At 47.2% G+C, this 23,316-nt stretch overlaps 1 protein-coding gene across 1 annotated transcript in view; it reads left to right on the forward strand.

Moving 5' to 3' along the window:
* LOC119955655 (xenotropic and polytropic retrovirus receptor 1 homolog) overlaps positions 1-23,316 on the forward strand; it is a 109,757-nt gene that overhangs the window by 67,564 nt on the left and 18,877 nt on the right. The window contains exons 5-10 of the mRNA XM_038782085.1: positions 255-404; positions 1,739-1,822; positions 16,488-16,569; positions 18,292-18,479; positions 19,719-19,898; positions 21,266-21,434. Of these exons, the coding sequence (XP_038638013.1) occupies positions 255-404; positions 1,739-1,822; positions 16,488-16,569; positions 18,292-18,479; positions 19,719-19,898; positions 21,266-21,434 (853 nt within the window). The remainder of the gene's footprint in view (positions 1-254; positions 405-1,738; positions 1,823-16,487; positions 16,570-18,291; positions 18,480-19,718; positions 19,899-21,265; positions 21,435-23,316) is intronic.

Genomic DNA, 23,316 nt, shown 5'->3' on the forward strand with positions numbered 1-23,316 from the left:
TTCTTTACAATAGCGAGGAGGCAGAGGAAGAGGATGACTTGTTTGGAGTCAATAGACCGCAATAAATAGACCACAGGTTCAGGAGCTTTGTAACTCACAGCTTATCTCTGTATAATCTGGCTGATTTGTGCATTAACAACAATGTGCAACGTGAGCATCTCGTTTTCCTCCGGCACATTATATTCCTTCGGCTTCTCCTCCCACCTATTATTCCAATGAACGACCTGACTGAATCCTGTTTCGTTCCGTTCCAGAACCTTAACGTCATCGGATTCGCGAAAATCCTGAAGAAATATGACAAGATCTTTCATGCCACAAAAGGGGCAGGGTGGCAAGCCACTCAGGTGGAGGGCTCGCCTGTTTATACCAATAAAAAGATTGACCAGCTGATAACTGAGGTGGAGGTAAGCATGGGCTTGGTGAAAGGGATAGCAAAATGGATCCTTTCGTCTCATTCATTGGGTTCTGAAACAGCGAAACATCACGATGCTCCGATCTGAGCTATACTGCCAATTGCAACCCACCTCCCAGCAGGAGGTGCCTGGACAATAAGTTACATTGGCAGACCAGCCTGTCTGGAGGATTCAGTGCTTCTACGGGCTATCACAGGAGACTACGCACCCCTGTGTGGGTCAAAATCTCTGGGAGATGTGGGTATTCCCCAACATATTGTTTCACAGGGCAGCACGGTGGCCTAGTGGTTAGCACAACCGCCTCACGGTGCTGAGGTCCCAGGTTCGATCTCGGCTCTGGGTCACTGTCCGTGTGGAGTTTGCACATTCTCCCCGTGTCTGCGTGGGTTTCGCCCCCACAACCCAAAAATGTGCAGAGTAGGTGGATTGGCCACACTAAATTGCCCCTTAATTGGAAAAAATAATTGGATAATCTAAATTTATAAAAAAAAACATATTGTTTCACACTTGAACTGCAAACCACGGGAAATTACACAACAGTGTCTGAGTCAGGAAGAGCCACTAAATTTATTCGGCACGGCCCAATATAGATGCTCTCTTCAACAGAACTGGACTGCAAAATTACGAGCAAAGTTGGAGGGGAGAGGCATTTACAGAGATGTCAATACATAGGCATAAGGAGAGCCTTATTGATGGTTAGGGTGGCACAGTGCTTCGCACTCTTGTCTCCCATCTCCAGGGATCCGAGTTTAAATCCGGCCTCAGGTGACTGTGTGGAGTCTGCACGTTCTCCCGGTGTCTGTGTGGGTTTCCTCCGGGTGCTCCGGTTTCCTCCCACAGTCCAATGATGTGCAGGTTAGGTGGATTGGCCATGATAAATTGCCTCTGGTTGCGAGAATAGGGTGGAGGCGTGGGCTTGGGTAGGGTGCTCTTTCCGAGGGCTGTTGCAGACTCGATGGGCCGAATGGCCTCCTTCTGCACAGTAAATTCTATGATTCTATGATTGATGGTTTACTGGGTGGGTTGGCAGATGCCATGTCACTGTGGGGATGGATATTTTTTAAGGGGAAACTTTCCTGAGGAAAAGCAAATAGTCCACAAGGAGATATCAAAGAACGGCACTTCAGTTCTGGGAATCACTCACGCTCATTGAAATGGCCCGTCCAGACTCATGTTAAAAAGCATCGCTGCTGCCTCCAGAATTAGTGAGACACCAGAAAGCAGGAGTAGACTTAACAGATGTAGAAATGCCCATTCCGTCTGCCGTAGTAAAGCCGTCTGCATTATTATTTAAATATCAATGAACACCCATGTGTTTTTTTCAGTCACTGTGCACCAACCAGCTGGAAGGAGGGGACAGAGCACGGGCGATGAAGCGACTTCGTGTCCCACCCCTAGGATTAACGCAGGTCAGTCAGCTCTCAAGGTTTATCTCACGAGGAAAGGCTGAGTCGGAGTAAATTAATTTGAAAAAAAAACGTGTGTCAGGTGTGGGGGGGCGTGAATGTGTTATGAGTGGATGTGTGCGAGACACTTGTGCGACTGGATTATGTGCCTGTGAGTGTGGGATTTGAACGTGTGTCAGTCTGAGATTGGAGTTTTCTTTTATTCTTTCAAGGGATGTGGGCTTCGCAAGCAAGGCTAGCATTCATTGCCCATCCCTAATTGCCCTCGAGAGGGTGGTGGTGAGCTGCCTTCTTGGACAGCTGCAGCTCATGTGGTGTAGGTACCACCCACAGTGCTGGTACAGAGGAAGCTCCAGGGTTGTGGTCCAGCATTAGCGAAGGAACGGTGATATCGTTCCAAGTCAGGATGGCGAGTGACTTGGAGGGGGACTCGCAGATGGTGGGGTTCTCATGCACCTGCTGCTCTTGTCCTTCTAGATGGTTGTGGGAGGTGCTGCCTGAGGAGTCTTAGTGAGTACCTGCAGTGCATCTTGTAGATGGTACACACGGCTGTCGCTGTGCGCAGGCGGTGGAGGGAGTGAATGTTTGTAGCAGGGATGCCAATCAAGCGGGGCTGCTATTCCCTGGATGGTGTCAAACTTCTGAAGTGTTGTTGGAGCTGTACATACCCAGGCCAGTCATTACACTCCTGACTTGTGCCTTGTCGATGGTGAAGAAGCTTTGGGGATCAGGTGGGTGTGGGGGTTGGGGGGGGGGTGGGGGGGTCAGGTATTGAGTTACTCGCTGCAGGATTCCCAGTCTCTGATGTGCCACAGTATTTATATGGCTAGTTCAGTTGAGTTTCTACTCAACAGTAATCCAAGGATGTTCATAGTGTAGGATTCAGTGATGATAATGCCGTTGAATGTCAAGGGGGTGATAATTAGATTCTCTCTTGTTGGAGATGATCATTCCTTGTCACTTGTGTGGTGCAAATGTTACTCGCTTGTGTGTGTCTAACAGTGTGATATTGGGGTATGTATGTTTTGGTGTGATATTGGAGTGTGTGTGTGTGTCAGGGAGATATTGTAGTGTGTGTGTGTGTCAGGGTGATATTGTAGTGTGTGTGTGTCAGGGTGATATTGGAGTGTGTGTGTGTGTGTGTCAATGTGATATTGGAGTGTGTGTGTGTGTCAGGGTGATATTGGAGTGTGTGTGTGTGTGTGTCAGGGTGATATTGGAGTGCGTGTGTGTGTGTCAATGTGATATTGGAGTGTGTGTGTGTGTGTGTTAGTGTGATATTGGAGTGTATGTGTGTGTGTCGGTGTGATATTGGAGTGTGTGTGTGTGTCGGTGGGATATTGGAGTGTGTGTGTGTCAGGGTGATATTGGAGTATGTGTGTGTGTCGGTGTGATATTGGATTATCTGTGTGTCGGTGTGATATTGGAGTGTATGTGTGTGTGTTAGTGTGATATTGGAGTGTATGTGTGTGTGTCGGTGTGATATTGGAGTGTGTGTGTGTGTGTCGGTGTGATATTGGAGTGTGTGTGTGTGTCGGTGGGATATTGGAGTGTGTGTGTGTGTGTCGGTGGGATATTGGAGTGTGTGTGTATCAGGGTGATATTGGAGTGTGTGTGTGGCAGTGTGATAATGGAGTGTGTGTGTGTCAGTGTGATAATGGAGTGTGTGTCTGTGTCAGGGTGATATTGGAGTGTGTGTGTGTGTCGGTGGGATATTGGAGTGTGTGTGTGTGTCAGTGTGATATTGGAGTGTGTGTGTGTGTCAGTGTGATATTGGAGTGTGTGTGTGTGTGTGTCAGTGTGATATTGGAGTGTGTGTGTGTGTGTGTCAGTGTGATATTGGAGTGTGTGTGTGTGTCGGTGTGATATTGGAGTGTGTGTGTGTGTGTGTCGGTGTGATATTGGAGTGTGTGTGTGTCAGGGTGATATTGGAGTGTGTGTGTGTGTCGGTGTGATATTGGAGTGTGTGTGTGTGTCGGTGTGATATTGGAGTGTGTGTGTGTGTGTGTCGGTGGGATATTGGAGTGTGTATGTGTGTGTCAGGGTGATATTGGAGTATGTGTGTGTGTCAGAATGATATTGGAGTGTGTGTGTGTGTGTCGGTGTGATATTGGAGTGTGTGTGTGTTGGTGTGATATTGGAGTGTGTGTGTGTGTGTCGGTGGGATATTGGAGTGTGTGTGTGTCAATGTGATATTGGAGTGTGTGTGTGTGTGTCAATGTGATATTGGAGTGTGTGTGTGTGTCGGTGGGATATTGGAGTGTGTGTGTGTGTCGGTGGGATATTGGAGTGCGTCTGTGTGTGTCGGTGTGATATTGGAGTGTGTGTGTGTGTCAATGTGATATTGGAGTATGTGTGTGTGTCAGGATGATATTGGAGTGTGTGTGTCTATGTCAGGGTGATATTGGAGTGTGTGTGTATGTCAATGTGATATTGGAGTGTGTGTGTGTGTCGGTGTGATATTGGAGTGTGTGTGTGTGTCAGTCTGATATTATATTATGTGTGTGTGTGTGTCAATGTGATATTGGAGTATGTGTGTGTGTCGGTGTGATATTGGAGTGTGTGTGTGTGTGTCAGTCTGATATTGGATTATGTGTGTGTGTGTGTGTGTGTCAATGTGATATTGGAGTATGTGTGTGTGTCGGTGTGATATTGGATTATCTGTGTGCCGATGTGATATTGGAGTATGTGTGTGTGTCAGTGTGATATTGGAGTGTGTGTGTCAGTGTGATATTGGAGTATGTGTGTGTGTCGGTGTGATATTGGAGTGTGTGTGTCAATGTGATATTGGAGTGTGTGTGTGTGTGTGTCAATGTGATATTGGAGTGTGTGTGTGTGTCGGTGTGATATTGGAGTGTGTGTGTGTCAATGTGATATTGGAGTGTGTGTGTGTGTGTCAATGTGATATTGGAGTGTGTGTGTGTCGGTGGGATATTGGAGTGTGTGTGTGTCAATGTGATATTGGAGTGTGTGTGTGTGTGTCAATGTGATATTGGAGTGTGTGTGTGTGTCGGTGGGATATTGGAGTGTGTGTGTGTGTGTCGGTGTGATATTGGAGTGTGTGTGTGTTGGTGTGATATTGGAGTGTGTGTGTGTGTGTCGGTGGGATATTGGAGTGTGTGTGTGTCAATGTGATATTGGAGTGTGTGTGTGTGTGTCAATGTGATATTGGAGTGTGTGTGTGTGTCGGTGGGATATTGGAGTGTGTGTGTGTGTCGGTGGGATATTGGAGTGCGTCTGTGTGTGTCGGTGTGATATTGGAGTGTGTGTGTGTGTCAATGTGATATTGGAGTATGTGTGTGTGTCAGGATGATATTGGAGTGTGTGTGTCTATGTCAGGGTGATATTGGAGTGTGTGTGTATGTCAATGTGATATTGGAGTGTGTGTGTGTGTCGGTGTGATATTGGAGTGTGTGTGTGTGTCAGTCTGATATTATATTATGTGTGTGTGTGTGTCAATGTGATATTGGAGTATGTGTGTGTGTCGGTGTGATATTGGAGTGTGTGTGTGTGTGTCAGTCTGATATTGGATTATGTGTGTGTGTGTGTGTGTGTCAATGTGATATTGGAGTATGTGTGTGTGTCAGGATGATATTGGAGTGTGTGTGTCTATGTCAGGGTGATATTGGAGTGTGTGTGTATGTCAATGTGATATTGGAGTGTGTGTGTGTGTCGGTGTGATATTGGAGTGTGTGTGTGTGTCGGTGGGATATTGGAGTGTGTGTGTGTGTGTCGGTGGGATATTGGAGTGTGTGTGTATCAGGGTGATATTGGAGTGTGTGTGTGTCAGTGTGATAATGGAGTGTGTGTGTGTCAGTGTGATAATGGAGTGTGTGTCTGTGTCAGGGTGATATTGGAGTGTGTGTGTGTGTCGGTGGGATATTGGAGTGTGTGTGTGTGTCGGTGGGATATTGGAGTGTGTGTGTGTGTCGGTGTGATATTGGAGTATGTGTGTGTGTCAGTCTGATATTATATTATGTGTGTGTGTGTGTGTGTGTGTGTCAATGTGATATTGGAGTATGTGTGCGTGTCAGGATGATATTGGAGTGTGTGTGTGTGTGTCAATGTGATATTGGAGTATGTGTGTGTGTCAGGATGATATTGGAGTGTGTGTGTGAGGATGATATTGGGTTGTGTGTGTCAGGATGATATTGTAGTGTGTGTGTGGCAGGGCGATATTGTAGTGTGTGTGTGGCAGGGCGATATTGGAGTATGTGTCAGGGTAATATAGGAGTGTGTGTGTGTGACAGTGTAATATTAGAGTATGTATTTTATTAAGACATGCTTGATGGTAAAGGCCAAACTGTCCAAATCCCAAAGGGAATCTTAAAACTGCTGCCAAAACGATCTTTGCAATCTGTATATAATGAGATTTTCTGAAATCAGGGAATGATGTCACTGGCCAAATGTGATGATTTTATATTAAAGTAAATGTTTTATTTTTAAATAAGGAATATAAGGGTGGGGGGGGGGGGGGTGTACTACAGGCCTCCCAACAGCCCAGATATGTAAGCAGATTCTGGATAGATGTAGAAATAACAGGGTTGTTGTAGTGGGAGACTTTAATTTTCCTCATATTGACCTGAAATCCCTTAGGGCTAGGGCTCTGGATGGTGATGAATTTGTTAAGTTTGTCCAAGAAGGTTTTTTGGAACAATATGTGGATAGTCCGACTATGCTGAACCTAGTACTAGGAAACGAGCCTGGCCAGGTCATCAAAGTTGTATTGGGAGAAGAAGTGGCGAACAGTGACCAAAATTCCGTACGTTTTCGGATACTCATGGAAAAGGACGAATGTTGTCTTTAAGGTGCTAAATTGGGAGAAGGCTATCTACAACCAGATTAGGCAGGATTTTGAGGCTGTTGTTTGGGAGAGGCTGTTTGAGGGTAAATCTGCATTTGGCGTGTGGGAGTCTTTTAAGGAGCAGTCCATGGGAGTGCAGGACAGGCATGTGCCGGTAAAAAGGAAGGACAGGAAAGGCAGGATTCGGGAACCATGGATGACCAGGGAAAAATAAAAAAGATGCATTTGTGAGGTACAGACAACTGAAAACAGATAAAACACTTGAGGAATACAAGGAAAGTAGAAAAGAGCTCAAGTAGGGAGTTAGGAGGGCAAAAAGGGGTCACAAATGTCCTTGGCAGACAGGATTAAGGAGAATCTCAAGGCATTTTATACGTATATTAGGAACAAAAAGGTAGCTAGAGAAAGAGTTGGCCCACTCAAGGACAAAGGAGGGAAATTCTGTATAGAACCAGAGGAAGTAGGTGAGGTCCTTAATGAGTATTTTGCATTGGTATTCACAAAGGAGAGGGACATGTTGATTGGTGGTGTCTCAGAGGGAGGTATAAACACTTTAGAACAGGTTGTTATTACAGGTCGTTATTACGAGGGAGGAAGTGTTAGGTGTGTTAAAAAGCATTAATATAGACAAATCCCCAGGGCCAGATTACTGAGGGAGGCAGGATATAAAATCGCGAGGCCTCTGACAGAAAGCTTTGTGTCCTCATTGGCCCCAGGTGATATCCCAGAGGATTGGCGGATAGCCAATGTTAATGTTGTACCGTTATTTAAGAAGAGTTGCAAGAATAATCCGGGTAGTGAGCTTGACGTCAGTGATAGTGAAATTGTTGGAAAAGATTCTCAGAGATAGGGGCTGGGGTTGTCCGAGCCTCCACGCCTTAATCGTGCTAGCCACGGGGGCGGAGGATGGGGCGTCAGACCCAGGATCGGGTCTGACGTCTTCCCGCAATTCTCTGCGGACCAGAGAATCGCCGGCAATCGCTCGTGCGCGGTCGACGCGGCTCTGGTCGGGGGCGCGTGATCTCGGGGGGGGGGGGCAATATTGTCATGGTCGGCCCGCTGTGTGGGTCCGCCATGTTGCGCGGGCCGCCAGCGGCGCATGCGCGGACCCGCGGCCGGAAGTGCAAGGCCCCATATCGGCAGCCGGAGCTGCTTGGACTACTCCGTGGCCCTGTTGGCCCCCACCAAAACGGAGAGTCCAAAGTGATTCGTGTCCATTTTCACGCGGGCGTGGGGACATTATCAGAGAATTCCACCCAGGATCTATGCACATTTGGAAGTGAATGGTCTTATTTGCAACAGACAGCATGATTTTGTACGAGGGAGGGCCTGTCTCATTAATTCGATTGAGGAGGTGACAAAAATGATTGACAAGGGAAGGACTGTGGACGTTGTCTACATGGACTTTAGTGAAGCATTTGATAAGGTCCCTCATGGCAGGCTGGTGTAAAGGATTAGATCACATAAGATCAGGGGTGAACTAGCTGGATGGATCCAGAACTAACTTGGCCATAGAAGACAGAGGGTAGCAGTGGAAAGATGCCTTTACGAATGGAGGTCTGTAACTAGTGGTGTTCCGCAGGGATCAGTTCTGGGACCTCTGCTCTTTGTAATATATATAAATGACTTGGAAGAAAACTTAGCAGTTCTGATTAGCAGTTTGCGGATGATACTAAGATTGCAGGAGTTGGGGATAATGATGAAGATTGTCAGAGAATACCACAGGATATAGATAGGCTGCAAAATTGGGCAGAGAAATGGCATATGGAATTTAACCCGGACAAATGCGAGGTGATGCATTTTGGTAGATCCAATTCAGGTGAGAGCTGTAAAATAAATGGCAGAACGATCAGGAGCATAGAGACACAGAGAGACCTGGGCGTGCAGGTCCACAAATACTTAAAATTGGCAGCACAGGTGGAAACGGTGGTAGAGAAAGCATATGGCATGCTCGCCTTCATAGGATGGGGTATCGAGTATAAAAGCTCGAAAAGTATGTTACAATTATATAGAATGTTGGTTGGGCCACATTTGGAATACTGTGTCCAATTCTGGTCATCTCACTACCAGAAAGACATTGAGGCTTTGGAGAGAGTACCGAAAAGGTTTACCAGGATGTTGCCTGGTATGGAGTGTAATAATCCTATTACCCTAAAATTAAGGTTTTGCAACCCGTTTGTCACTGATACTGCCTATATTCACCAAATGTTGGATTTTGTAGCTGAGTTGGGTCATCTGCAAACTGTGGACTTTGTGCAGCTAATATGGCTCCTGTTAAGGCTCCACTGGTTATAGAATTCCATGGATCTTCTTAACCTCTGACCTTCACTAAAGTATAGTATTAGCTATGAGGAGAGATTGAATAAACTGGGATTGTTCTCCCTAGAGACGGAGGCTGAGGGGCGACCTGACAGAAGTTTATAAAATTATTAGGGGTATAGATAGGGTGAACAGTTGGAGGCTTTTTCCCAGGGCAGAAATGACAATTTCAAGGGGGCGCAAGTTCAAGGTGAGGGGGGAAAGGTTCAGTGGAGATATGCGGGGGGGGAGGTTTTTACACAGAGGGCGGTGGTGGCCTGGAATGCGCCGCCAAGTGAGGTGGTTGAGGCAAATATGTTAGCGACCTTTAAGACTTATCTGGATAGGCACATGAACAGACGGAGTATGGAAGGATACTGGCGGTTGGTCTAGATAGGACACATGATCGGCGCAGGCTTGGAGGGCTGAAGGGCCTGTTCCTGTGCTATATTGTTCTTTGTTCTTTGGCCATCAAGCACCTATCTACTCTAATCCCATTTTACAGCACTTGGTAGGTAGCCTTGTGTGCTACGGCATTTTGAGCACTCACCTAAATGCTTTATAAATGTTAGCCATGATGTGGAGATGCCGGCGTTGGACTGGGGTGAGCACAGTAAGAAGTCTTACAACACCAGGTTAAAGTCCAACAGGTTTGTTTCAAACACGAGCTTTCGGAGCACGGCCCATTCACCTGAAGAAGGAGCCGTGCTCCGAAAGCTCGTGTTTGAAACAAACCTGTTGGACTTTAACCTGGTGTTGTAAGACTTCTTACTTTATAAATGTTGTGAGGGTTCCTGCCACTGCCACCCTTTCAGGCCGTGAGTTCCAGACTCCCACCACCCTCTGGGTGAAAATGTTTTTCCTCTCATCCCCTCTAAGTCTCCTGCCCCTTACCTCAGATCTCTTCCCCCAGTTATTAATCCCCCTCCTAAGGGGAAAAGTTCCTTCATATCTACCCTATCTATGTCCCTCATAATTGTATGCCCCTCAGTCAGTCTCCCCTCAGACTTCTCTGCTCCAAGAAAAACAACCCCAGTTTAACCAGCCTCTCCTGAGAGCAGAAATGCCCCAACCCAGACAACATCCTGGTGAATTTCCTCAGCACCATATCTACAGCAATAACTTCCTTCCTATAGTGTGGCAACCAGAACTTAGACAATACTCTAGCTGTGGCCTAGCCAGCTTTTTATACTGTTCCATCATAACCTCCCTGATTTTATGCCTCGGCTAATAAAGGCAAATAATAATAGGCCTTCTGAACCGCCTTATCTACTGTCCTGCTGTCTTCAGGGATCTATGGACATGCACACCAAAAAGCCTTACTGAATTACATGTAGACTACATCAACGGCACTACCCCATCTATAAATCTAGCTACCTCCTCGAAAAATTCAATCAAATTTGTAAAATATGACCTTCCTTTGACAAAGTCGTGCTGACTATCCTTGATTAATCCTTGCCTCCCTAAGTGGAGAGTAGTTATGTCCCTCAGATTTTTTTTTCCCAGTTTCCCTGCCCTGAAGTTAGACCCACTGACTTTTAATTTCCTGATTTATCCCTACCACCTTTCTTGAATAATGGTACGACATTAGCTGTCCTCCAGTCCTCTGGCACCTCTCCTGTAGAAGATTTGAAAATTATTGTCAGAGCCTCTGCAATTTTGTCCCTTGCCTCCCACAGCAGCCTAGGATATGTCTCATCGGTGCCTGGACTATTCATGCATTCAACCCCGCCAAAACGGTTAATACCTCCTCCCTCTCAATGTTAATTTGTTCGAGTACATCACAATCCCCTCCCTGATTTTCATACCTACATCGTCCTTCTCCACAGTGAACACAGATGCAAAGTACTCATTTAAAACCTCACCTACATCTCCCAGCTCCCCACAAATTGGCACATTGGTCCCTATTAAGACCATAAGACATAGGAGCAGAATTAGGCCACTTGGCCCATCGTGTCTGCTCCGCCATTCAATCATGGCTGATATTTTCTCATCCTCATTCTCCTGCCTTCTCCCATAACCCCTGATCCCCTTATTGATCAAGACCCTATCTATCTCTGTCATAAAGACACTCAGTGAATTGGCCTCCACAGCCTTCTGCGGCAAAGAGTTCCACCACCCTCTGGCTAAAGAAATTCCTCCTCATCTCTGTTTTAAAGCATCGTCCTTTTAATCTGAGATTGTGTCCTCTGGTTCTAGTTTTTCCTATAAGTGGAAACATCCTCTCCACATCCACTCTATCCAGGCCTCGCAGTATCTTGTACGTTTCAATAAGATCCCCACTCATCCTTCGAAACTCCGAGTACAGACCCAGAGTCCTCAAATGTTCATTCCAGGGATCATTCTTGTGAACCTCCTCTGGACCCTTTCCAAGGCCAGCACATCCTTCCTTAGATACGGGGCCCAAAACTGCTCATAATAATGAGCCCTAGTTTCTCCCTGGTCATTCTCTTGCCATTTATGTACTTGTAAAATACCTTTGGATTTTCCTTTATTTTATCCACCAGTGTTTTTCGCTGCCCCGTCTTGGCTGTCCTGATTTATTTTTTAAGTATACCCCTACACTTTCTACATTCCTCTAGGGCTTCTGCTGTTTAAGCCCTCAAATAAGCTTCCCTATTTTCCCTCATCCAACCCTGGAAATTCCCTGACATCCAGGTTTCTCTGGACCTGTTGCTTCACCCTTCTGGGAATATGTCGGCCCTGTATTCTATTTCCTTTTTGAATTAATCCCACTGCTCTGATTGCCAGCTCAATGAGGCCCTGCCCCGTCAGAGTGATGGCATAAACCACGCCCACTTTTTTCTTTAGTGTGAAGTCTTACAACACCAGGTTAAAGTCCAACAGGTTTGTTTCAAATCACTAGCTTTCGGAGCACTGCACCTTCGTCAGGAGGAGCAGATTCACCTGAGGAAGGAGCAGCGCTCCGAAAGCTACTGATTCCAAACAAACCTGTTGGACTTTAACCTGGTGTTGTAAGACTTCTTACTGTGCTCACCCCAGTCCAATGCCGGCATCTCCACATCATTACTTTTCTTTGGTAAAGAGACTCAACATTCCATGAGAAAACTGGTTTGCCAAATTCTGGTCAGATTCCATCAGAAATCTTCAAACATTTCTTCAACCTGCCTGCCTGTTCAACATTCCTTTGAGTAGACTGAAACCACATTTTCACACTTCAGCTGACACTTTCTCTTTTCTACTCGGTTTGTCTTATCCTAAAGCCTTTAACTTGCAGCACCTTTCTTAGTCTCTATTGTTTTACTATGTAGCCTCCAGCACCTTGACTTTGTATGCCCAACCATATTACAATCAAAACATTTACGCTTCTTTACATCACTTCTACTCTCGACACCTTTCTTCCTCGTCTGGAGGTGACATTTCCTGAGAATCTTCAGCAGTTCCATCTCTTCCTTGTCTAAATGCCTTCCTCTCACCTCCCCATTTTCTATCCTACTCCAATTTAAAAGGGTGTTGAAAAAAAGGTTTTGATCTATGGACCAGCTATTTCTGCTGTCTGTCTATCAGGGACTGTTTAGCTCACTGGGCTAAATCGCTGGCTTTGAAGGCAGACCAAGGCAAGCTAGCAGCACAGTTCGATTCCCGTAACAGCCTCCCCGAACAGGCGCTGGAATGTGGCGACTAGGGACTTTTCACAGTAACTTCATTTGAAACCTACTCGTGACAATAAGCGATTTTCATTTCATTCATATCAGTCTTAACCCTTTGTCCTCTACATTGATTCTTTAATTTTTAAGTTCTTCCAAAAGATTTACTTTTCTGAGAGCTGCAAAGGTTACCTCTATTTTTAGTACCCTTATCCACCAGTCAAAATTACCAGGCAAATGGAATTTTGTCCTTCATTGCTAGAGGGATGGAGTTTAAGACTAGGGAGGTTATGTTGCAATTGTATAAGGTGTTAGTGCGGCCACACCTGGAGTATTGTGTTCAGTTTTGGTCTCCTTACTTGAGAAAGGACGTACTGGCGCTGGAGGGTGTGCAGAGGAGATTCACTAGGTTAATCCCAGAGCTGAAGGGGTTGGATTATGAGGAGAGGTTGAGTAGACTGGGACTGTACTCGTTGGAATTTAGAAGGATGAGGGGGGATCTTATAGAAACATTTAAAATTATGAAGGGAATAGATAGGATAGATGCGGGCAGGTTGTTTCCACTGGCGGGTGACAGCAGAACTAGGGGGCATAGCCTCAAAATAAGGGGAAGTAGATTTAGAACTGAGTTTAGGAGGAACTTCTTCACCCAAAGGGTTGTGAATCTATGGAATTCCTTGCCCAGTGAAGCAGTTGAGGCTCCTTCATTACATGTTTTTAAGGTAAAGATAGATAGTTTTTTGAAGAATAAAGGGATTAAGGGTTATGGTGTTCGGGCCGGAAAGTGGAGCTGAGTCCACAAAAGATCAGCCATGATCTAATTGAATGGCGGAGCAGGCTCGAGGGGCCAGATGGCCTACTCCTGCTCCTAGTTCTTATGTTCTTATGTTCTTATGTTCTTATGATTCTTTTAAATTCAATATTAGTATGTCCAGGCTATTTTCTTACATTTCAAAATTTCTGCTTGTTTGCCTCTGGAACCAACTGATATGGATTCAGAATAGCTTTCTTCACTGTATCATATTGCCCAGATAATTGCCTACTCTATAATAGTAAATGTTCAGATTTCTTTTGGCTATTTCATGTGTTTATCTGTTTTCTCAAATGAGATAAAGAATGCTTCAAAATCTCCTCCCTCAAACTTTAGAAGAGTTTGTATGAATTTAAACATCTCCCCATGGGTTTCTTGTCTGGAAATAAGTCTTTCCTCTCGATCTTCTGGCGTCTCGTTTTTAACTGCCATCTTTTAAAGCTGGAATTCTTTCTCTCCCGCTTTCCTTTTTCTTCTTCCTCCTTTTCTAAGCTCTCCATATCCAATTTCCTTTCATGTCTTCTTTGGTCTCATTCTCTTGCCTTTTCTCTCTCCCGCCTATTCCCTTTGAAACACTTATTCTCTTTCCTTTTCCTCTCTTTCTCTTTCTTGTCTTTCCCCTTTTTACAGTCCAATTCAAAATTTTTAACTTCCAACTGAATTTTAGCCAATTCATGTGACTTTCGCATTGGGAAACTTGGTCACTCTGCTATCCCTCCCTATTTCAAATGCTGTGTCATCCCTTCACTTGATTGATTTTATTACCCTTGCAGATAATCCTATTTGTAACTTTGCTGCCAATTCTGTTAATTTAACTTCAGTTACCTTTTTTAAGCCACCCAAGGTGGCTATTCCCAGAAAGGTCTCAGCAATTGTCAAAGCTATTTTGCACACTTCCACTTCAAAATCTCAAGTTTCCCTGGTTCAGAATTCTCCTCACTCTCACTGCCTTTAAATGTAGCAATTCCAAGCCAATCAAGGAATTACTCTTTTAATATCCTGCAAAGAACCCCCAATTCAGGGGCTGTTTAGCTCACTGAGCTAAATCGCTGGCTTTGAAAGCAGACCAAGGCAAGCCAGCAGCACGGTTCGATTCCTGTAACAGCCTCCCCGAACAGGCGCCGGAATGTGGCGACTAGGGGCTTTTCACAGTAACTTCATTTAAAGCCTACTCGTGACAATAAGCGATTTTCATTTTTCATTTCAATTTTGTTGAGACATGGCTGATGGTAAATACCAAGCTGCCCCAGGGAAATTTGAAACAGCTGCCAAAACAGGTTTTGCAATTTGTCTATTATGAGGAGGTTTTCTGAAATCAGGAAATCATTTCTCTGACCAATTGTGATGATTTTATAGTAAAGTAAACTTTCTTTAAAATAAGGAAAATAATACACTTAAACACAAGAAGGCGTCACACAGTTAACAGTACTTTAATACCATTCAAGAAAGATCTTAACTTAAACTGCATTCAGAGCTAACCTTTCCTTTACTGCTTGGCAATAATCTTTACAGTTTTTAAAATCTATAGAATGACAGTAATTTTACCATTTTGCTCTTGGGGTGTCCTCTGAGGCTGACAGAAACTGGCTTTGATCTTATTTACTGTATCTTCCGGGCGATCTGACCAGCTACTCCCTCACACAGGCTTCAGAGTTTTCTTAAATGGGTTCCTTCCCTTAGAGCTCTTTATCCTCTCGTGTTTCATTCAGTCTCTCACAAGTGCCTTTTCTCCCAGAATTGATCAAGTTCCTTTCTTTGCTTCAGCTCTGATGTGCCATCAATGAACACAAGCCGAGTAGTGAACGTAACTGAGGCTTTAATAAACTAAACAGAAAGCCTCCTGGCCTCTGATCCCGAACTGGGGCAGGGCCGGAGGTCAGCCACCTTTATACCGAGCCCGAGGTGAGGCAGAGCCATCGGGCAGTGGTTTACCACATTACACGTAATACAGTAGCTGTTTACCACAATACACATATTATATACTACAGTTGTTTACCACAAGCTCCTATATTTTAAATTGTAAACTTACCCTATCTTTGCCTCACTCACGCCGTTTACAACTTTTTCATGTTCTCCTTTGAAATAAAGAAACTTACTTCAAAACCATTTCTTTTATTGCCTTATGTAAATTCTGATTGCATTTCCTCTTGATTCATTAACGTATCATAGCCACTTCTTATTCTTGGCTAAGACCGTTGCAGTCACTCTGGGTGGGATTTTCTGGGTTTTCCTGCTGGGGGGGATGTTTTGATGCCACTGAAGGCAAACCCCCTACAGCAGGTTCCCTGCAGGGTGGGTGCGACATACAAAGCACCGTAGACTTTGGCGAGATCGAAAGATCCTGCCAGCAGCCAATGGCAAGGTGCTTCTGCTGTGGGAAAACATGGTGTAGGAGACTCGGAAAATCCTAGCCACTGTCTCGTAATCCAATTACAACAAATACACCCCCTCAAACCTGTTCTCCAGTACATGAGAAAAATTGCACCAACAGGAAAGTATTATAATGATTCAGTTTCCTGACAGTGTGTTTGCCAGTTTGAGATTGGTGTGTGTGTGTGTCCTTACGTGAGAAAGGATGTACTGGCACAGGAGGGGGTGCAGAGGATGTTCACTAGCTTGATTCCGGAGTTCAGAGGATCGGCTTATGAGGAGAGACTGAGTAGACTGGGACTATACTCATTGGAATTTAGAAGAATGATGAAGAATTATGACGGGAATAGATAGGATAGAAGCAGGGAGGTTGTTTCCACTGGTGGGTGAAACTAGAACTAGGGGGCACAGCCTCAAATTAAGGGGGAGCAGATTTAGGACTGAGCTGAGGAGGAACTTCTTCACCCAAAGGGTTCTGAATCTGTGGAATTCACTACCCAGTGAAGCAGCTAAGGCTACCTCCTTGAATGGTTTTTTGGCAAAGGTAAAGGAGTTGAGGGTGAGCGGGTGGCTAAGTGGAGCTGAGTCTACAAAAAGATCAGCCATGATCTTATTGAATGGCGGAGCAGGCTCGAGGGGCCAGATGGCCTACTCCTAGTTCATGTGTGTGTGCGCGTGTGTTTAATGGAGATGCTTTGAGGGTACGATGATTGGTTTCAAGGTTTTCCTGCCTGCTAATCGCCAACATTAAATTGTTATGTCCTGTGACCCCCTCAGGCTGCTCCAGTGTGGCTCACCTTTCGGGTGGGCCTGCAGTGTGGAATCATCCTGGCTCTTATGGTGCTGATAATTATCAAAGGTAAGCTTGGGCCACCAGTCAATTGGGAGGGTAGGGGTGGATGTCTCATTGTGTATTCTCAAGTTATTTGTAAACATCACTACTGACAGGTTGACATGAATAATTCAACGACTTGTGCAGGTCGGGTGACAGCAGCAGACAAGCAGCTCCAGTAACCCAGGTCAGCGCGACATCCACTGTAAAGATGGTAATGAGTCGAGTGCGGCCTACCCCCCCAGGCTGCAGCGTGAGACACTTGCAGCCCTACTTTGCAGCCTCCCATGTAACCTCACTCTCCCAAGATCTACAGAACCAGTTAGTGGTTAGTAACAGATAGTGTTACTTGCTGCGACTCGACCTTAACAGTTTAGAGAAGAAGGATGTTCGATTTTTACCCCTGTCTGATGTTCTCTGAGGTAACACTTTCAGGGAATGAATTATTCATAAGAAAAGTGGCATGGGATGTCTTACATATTTCACTGGGCTTGTGACTTGTCACTTTTTCAGACTGTAATTAAACATGTAAGGAAGCACAGGCACTGCAAAGGCTTATTGGTAACGTCAACTCGAGTTGGATGCACATTGCTGGAGACATAATATGGAGCTACTGCCCCTGTCCACCGTGCCCAACATGTCCCCACATCCATGTCCCCAATCAGTAATGAATAGACACCCCCGTTATCTAATTGGATGATTCTTGACTGTCAATCAAGCAGGCCGATGTCCAACACTTATCCAGCACTCGATGACCAATCAAACTCTCTTTTGCCACAGATCCTAACTTCCTCTTCAGTCCTCTGCAGGAAGGCAGCCCACACACGGGCCCATGAGTTCCACTGTAAGTAGGGCAAGGAGGCAGGTCCCGAATCCGCCTCAGCAGAAATGGGGATTGAGACCAATTTGGCACCAATTTGATCCACACTAGCCGTCCAGCCAATTTCAGCCAACCCTCACCCCTTCCAAGGAGGCTGAATTGCTGTGGCAAAATACACTTTGACGTGCATGTGTTGTAGTATGGATTATTGGATAGTGCTGGTAGAGGCTCCCAACACAAGGATGACAAGGAATCTCTCCTGTTCTTACTCCCTGCCATTAGTTGAAAGAATTTTGCAGGTTGATACTCACTCAACCTGTTGGTTCATGTTATGAACATGCCTTCCTTGGTCGTCAAGTCCAGGCTGATCTTCTCCACCAATTCCACTTTCCCTTCAGTCCACGGCTGCCCTGGTGAGGGGGGAATGTATCGGGCACAGGGGGGGTTCTTGTGGGTGACCAGGGGACAGATCGGGCCTGATGGATCCTCGGGCGTGCAGCCGATTGGGGGTTGGGGGTGGGGGGGGGGAGCCTACATTCTGCAGCTGCCTCCGCGGTCCGAGTCCGGAAGTGCAGTGGCCCGCGTGAATCACCCTGGGTCCCTGCTAACCCCCCGAAGGTGAGTTTATCGACTGTTCTTGTTTATTGGAAACTTGGGAGTGAAACGCCAGCTTTTGTACGTCGGCCTGGGGACATAGCCCCATTTTGGGAGAATTCAGCATCTCAAAATAAATCCGGGAGAATTGTAAATATTGAACTTTCTCCAGTGCCTCTATATTCTTTATATAATACAGTGGCCAGAACTGCTCTAGTTAAACTCGCTGTACAATTATAGTGTTTGGCTACAGGCCATCGGTCAAATTACAATCCTATTGCCTCACATCCATCTACCCATGGCCATGTTCCTCACGAGATCTGATTTTTCCCCAGGTATCTATGTATCCCAGGAAGCCAGTGTGTGGCCCCTACTGAGGGCCTATCGAGGAGGCTTCATCGTGATTGAGTTTGTCTTCCTATTGGGGATTAACACCTACGGCTGGAGAAAGTCAGGGGTGAACCACACTCTGATCTTTGAACTTGACCCCAGGAACCACCTTTCCCACCATCAATTCTTTGAGGTGAGTCCATCAAACGCTTTCCAAAACGACAGCGCTGCCAAATAGTGGGGTTGGTAGAATAGGGTAACCTAACACTCTGGGGATTTGAAATGAGGTCAGACACCAGGGCCGGGATTCTCCCCTACCCGGCAGGGTGGGGGGTCCCGGCGTGTCAGAGTGGCGTGAACCACTCCGGCGTCGGGCCGCCCCAAAGGTGCGGAATTCTCCGCATCTTTAGGGGTCGAGCCCTCACATTGAGGGGCTAGGCCTGCGCCGGAGTGGTTCCCACTCTGCCGGCTGGCGTGAACGGCCTTTGGCGCCACGCCAGCCGGGGCCGAAAGGACTACGCCGGCCGGCAGATGTCCGCGCATGCGGCAGTGCTTCAGCGGCTGCTGACGTCATCCCGGCGCATGTGCAGGGGAGGGGGTCTCTTCCGCCTCCGCCATGGTGAAGACCATGGGAAAGGCGGAAGAAAAAGAGTGTCCCCACGGCACAGGCCCGCCCGCAATCGGTGGGCCCCGATCGCGAGCCAGGCCACCGTTGGGGCACCCCCCGGGGTCAGATCGATCCGCGCCCCCCCCCCCCCCCAGACCCCGGAGCCCGCCCGCGCCGCCAATCCCGCCGGTAAGAGGTGGTTTAAACCACGGTGGGAAAGGCCTGTCAGCCGCGGGACTTCGGCCCATCGCGGGCCGCAGAAACGCCGCGGGGGGCCCGCCGACCGACACGGCACAATTCCCGCCCCCGCCGAATCTCAGGACGTGGAGAATTCGGGACAAGGCGGGATTTCGCCCCTGTATTCCACCGGGCCCCGGTTTTAATCACTGCTGTGGGCCTAGTGCCATATTCTGCATGCAGGGACACTGTGATGAAGCCATTGTGTCACTGGACCAAAGCTGTCCATATGAGAGTACATTTCCTCCGGGTGCCCTCCCACAGTCCACAGATGTGCAGGTTAGCTGGATTGGCCGCGATAAATTGCCCCTTAGTGTCCAAAGATATGCAGGTTAGGTGGAGGTTACGGGGATAGGGAGGGGAAGTGGGCATAGGTAGGGTGCTCTTTCAGAGGGTCACATCCGGCCAGCCACCACCACCTTCTCAGGATGGGCACTAAATGCTGGCGTTGCCACTCATGCCCAAGAAAGAATGTAAAAGTGTATACTTTATTCATGATTTATGACAGTGTGGGCAATGTGTCAGTCGATCCTGTATGAGACAGGTCCAAACATTTGGGAGTTTCTCACGGGCATCTTTCTCTTCCAGTTGGCAGGTTTCCTTGGGGTCCTCTGGTGTTTGAGCCTCCTCGCTTGCCTTTTCAGTACTTACATTCACACCCCAATGCCAGTCAATCCCTTGGCCCTGTACGGATTCTTTTTTTTGCTGCTTCTCAACCCCACAAAGACCTTCTACTACAAATCCCGGTTCTGGCTATTGAAGGTCCTGGTAAGTACTCTGCAGAGGAAGAAATACCTTGCATTTACGTAACGCCTTTCATCGCCTCCGGGTATCCCAAAGAAAAGAAGGCTGAGAGGAGATTTGCGAGAGATATTTAAAATCCTGAGAAGTCCGGACAGAGAAGATAGGGAGAAACTGTTCCCGTTCGCGATTGGCTTGTAGCCAGGAGATTTTAAGCCATTAGGGTTTGGAATCCGCTGCCTGGGCATGTGGTGGAGGCAGGTTCAAATGAAACATTCAAAAGGGACTTACCTGGAAAGAACGAATGTACAGGGTTAACGGGGAGGAGGCCGGGGAATGGAACAAGGTGAATTGCTCATTCCGAGAGCCGACGCAGATATGGTGGGCCGAATGGCCTTTCCCTGTGCGGTAACGCTTCTGCGATTCGGCAGGAGGAACAGTACACGGATGGGAATAAAGGTCCCATTTTCCAGCTGTGAATCCCTCTGAATGGGGGGAGGAATCCCGTTTCTGTAACTCTCGGTTCTCAAACTCCCTGATAACCTAATCTTTAGGGAATAGTGAGAATCCATGCAGCCGGCTCAATGTCCGTGTGGAGGTTACACTCACCGCACCCCCCCCCCCCCCCCCCCCCCCCCCCCACCCTCTCTCACTGGAGGTTAAGAGAAATTCCTGGCACGATGCTTGTCCATTGACCATGTGTGGTGCCCATAGTAGCTGTAGAGGGTTAGTAGGCGTATGCCTGTTGCCATTCGTACCAAGGAATAGCATAGCATCACAGGATGGTATAGCCCCCCACTCCCTGCCCTAACCTCTCCCACCATAAACAAAAGGCTTTCAGCAATCAATGGATTTATAAAGGGAACGGACTGTACCAATTGGAAACTCTTACTTTCAGTATCATCATCCTAATGGAGAGTGCTGAGCACTGGAATGGTCATGTTGAAGGTGTCAGGTCTAGAGGCAAATGCACCTAATGTGAGGCTTTAACTGTGAACATTTTGGGCCCTAGTTTCAGCTTCTCCAGATGAGTACCATCAGTCCTGGGCGTGCCCTGGACTCTAATCACTAGATGGCGCACTTTCATGTTAACTTGCAAAAGATCCGAGGAGGAGTCGAGAATTTCTTTTAATGCTGCGAGTTGTTATGATGATGAAGCAAACTGGCTGAAAGGGAGGCTCAACCAGGCCCGATCCAAACTTTCAAAGAGGAATCGGATAAATACTTAATTGGGGAAATGTTCACAGGGCTGTGGAGAAAGAGCGAGCGAGGCAGTGAGCGCCTCATTTGATAAAACCATTGAAAGAGTTACCCTAGGCAAAGTGGGCCGATGTTTCTGCACTGCAAGGTTTGGTGATACGGCTAATTCGCTGTCTTCGATTCCCTCTGAACAGTGTCGGTCGGTGACTGCTCCCTTCCACGAGGTCAGCTTTGCTGAGTTCTGGCTGGCGGATCAATTCAACAGCATGGGAACCGTCTTCCTTGACCTCTGGTCCATGATCTGCTTCTACGCCTTTGAAGTGAACTGGGAAAACAACCAGGGCCTCCTCAGCCCCCCAGCAGGTGGAACACAATTTTCAAAATAACTTATCGTCAGCGATAATATAACCGTGCGTCGGAACAAAGCTCTGTGTGCATCAAATACTAGAAGTACATAGAAGTGAAATGATTGGCATTGCGCACTGCCTGGTGGGTTTTGGTCTGCACATTTTCTATTTGCTCACTGGACTGACGCAATTGGCAACGCGGGCATTCATTGCCCATTCCTGGTTTTCCTTGAGAGGGTGGTGGGAAACTATTTTATGGTTCACTGCAGTCTTTGAGATGAAGGTGCTCCCACTGTGGAGGCAGATGGGAAGTTCTAGGATTATGAGACAGCGGTGGTAAGGGGAACCAGCTGATATAGGCACAAGCCACGATGGTGCTTGAAGCGGAGAATTGTTTTTATTCTTTCGTGGACGTCGTTGGCCATGTCAACATTTATGGCCCATCCCTAACTGTCCTTGAGAAGGTGGTGGTGAGCTGCCTTCTTGAGGCACTGCAGTCCACATTTGGAGACAATGACGTTCTCTTGACTTTACTTCTCTGGCCACAGGTGAGGAACCATTGACCACTTGCTTCAGTGTCTCCCATAGATAGTGCTCTTTGGCAAAGTGATTGGATCCAGAGTCTGGTGGCAGGAGCGCTGACCAAGCAGAATGCTACGTCCTGAATGGTGTTGAGTTTTTTGAGTGTTGTTGTAAGTGCTCCCACCCAGTGGGGTGGCCAGTGTGCCGTGACACCCCCAGCCTGGGCCTAATGGATTATGGTGGGGCTCTGAGGGGGGGAGGGGGGGGGGGGGGGTGGTGGTCAGGAGGTGACCCACCTCACTGCATGGTTTACAGCCACGTTGATGATATGGCAATCTCGGTTAAGATTCGAGTCAGTGATGACCCTGAGATCTTGATGGTAGAGTCTCAAGCAATGGAGCCTCTTCTGAAGATCAGATAATTGGATCATTTCCTGTTGGAAATGGTCACCTCCAGGGCGGCATGGTGGTGCAGTGGTTAGCACTGCAGCCTCACGGCGCTGAGGACCCGGGTCACTGTCCATGTGGAGTTTGCACATTCTTGCCGCGTCTGCATGGGTTTCGCCCCACAACCCAAAGATGTGCAGGGTAGGTGGATTGGCCACACTAAATTGGAAAAAAAGAAATAAAATGAAATGATTGAAAATCGCTTATTGTCACAAGTAGGTTTCAAATGAAGTTACTGTGAAAAGCCCCTAGTCGCCACATTCTGGGGCCTGTTCGGGGAGGCTGGTGCGGGAATTGAACTGTGCTGCTGGCCTGCCTTGGTCTGCTTTCAAAGCCAGCGATTTAGCCCTGTGTTAAACCAGCAAATTGGGTACTCTAAATTTAAAAAAACAAAATGGTCACTTCCTGAAAGGTACGGGTCCAAATATTACCTGCAACTTACCAGCCAAGATCTCAGTGTTGCTCAGACTATAAGCTGTGTTTCAGTGGTCTCTGGGTGACACTGGGCTGAATGCTGCAAGGTGAATGGGATTCCCGACATCGGGCCCAAGCTCACACTTGCCAGCAGCGAGACAGGGTCGGCAATTTTACCGCAGGCAGCCTCCTAATTGGCCTTCTGTGGGCCTGGCGAGCAGGTTGTCTGTGGGGCTGGCTCAGTGACAGCACCACCAGCTCCGAATCCTCAGCAGCAGCACCAGGAGAGGCAGTGCCAGCAAAATGCCACCAGCACTGTAAAATGGCCCATGCGATGGTCTTTGATGATGCAAACCAGTCTCCATCTCTGTGGGGCAAGTAACGTCTCGGGTCCCACAGATGCAAAAAAAAACCTTCCGATGGTGGGTCCGCATTGGGGAGCCGGTTTTCCCTCATTCCCTGAAAAAAAATTAAGTAATTGTCAAGTATCCCTACAACCATATGTCTCGCCCCACA

This window comes from Scyliorhinus canicula, chromosome 21, assembly GCF_902713615.1.
Source record: "Scyliorhinus canicula chromosome 21, sScyCan1.1, whole genome shotgun sequence".
In the NCBI taxonomy this organism is placed as follows: domain Eukaryota; kingdom Metazoa; phylum Chordata; class Chondrichthyes; order Carcharhiniformes; family Scyliorhinidae; genus Scyliorhinus; species Scyliorhinus canicula.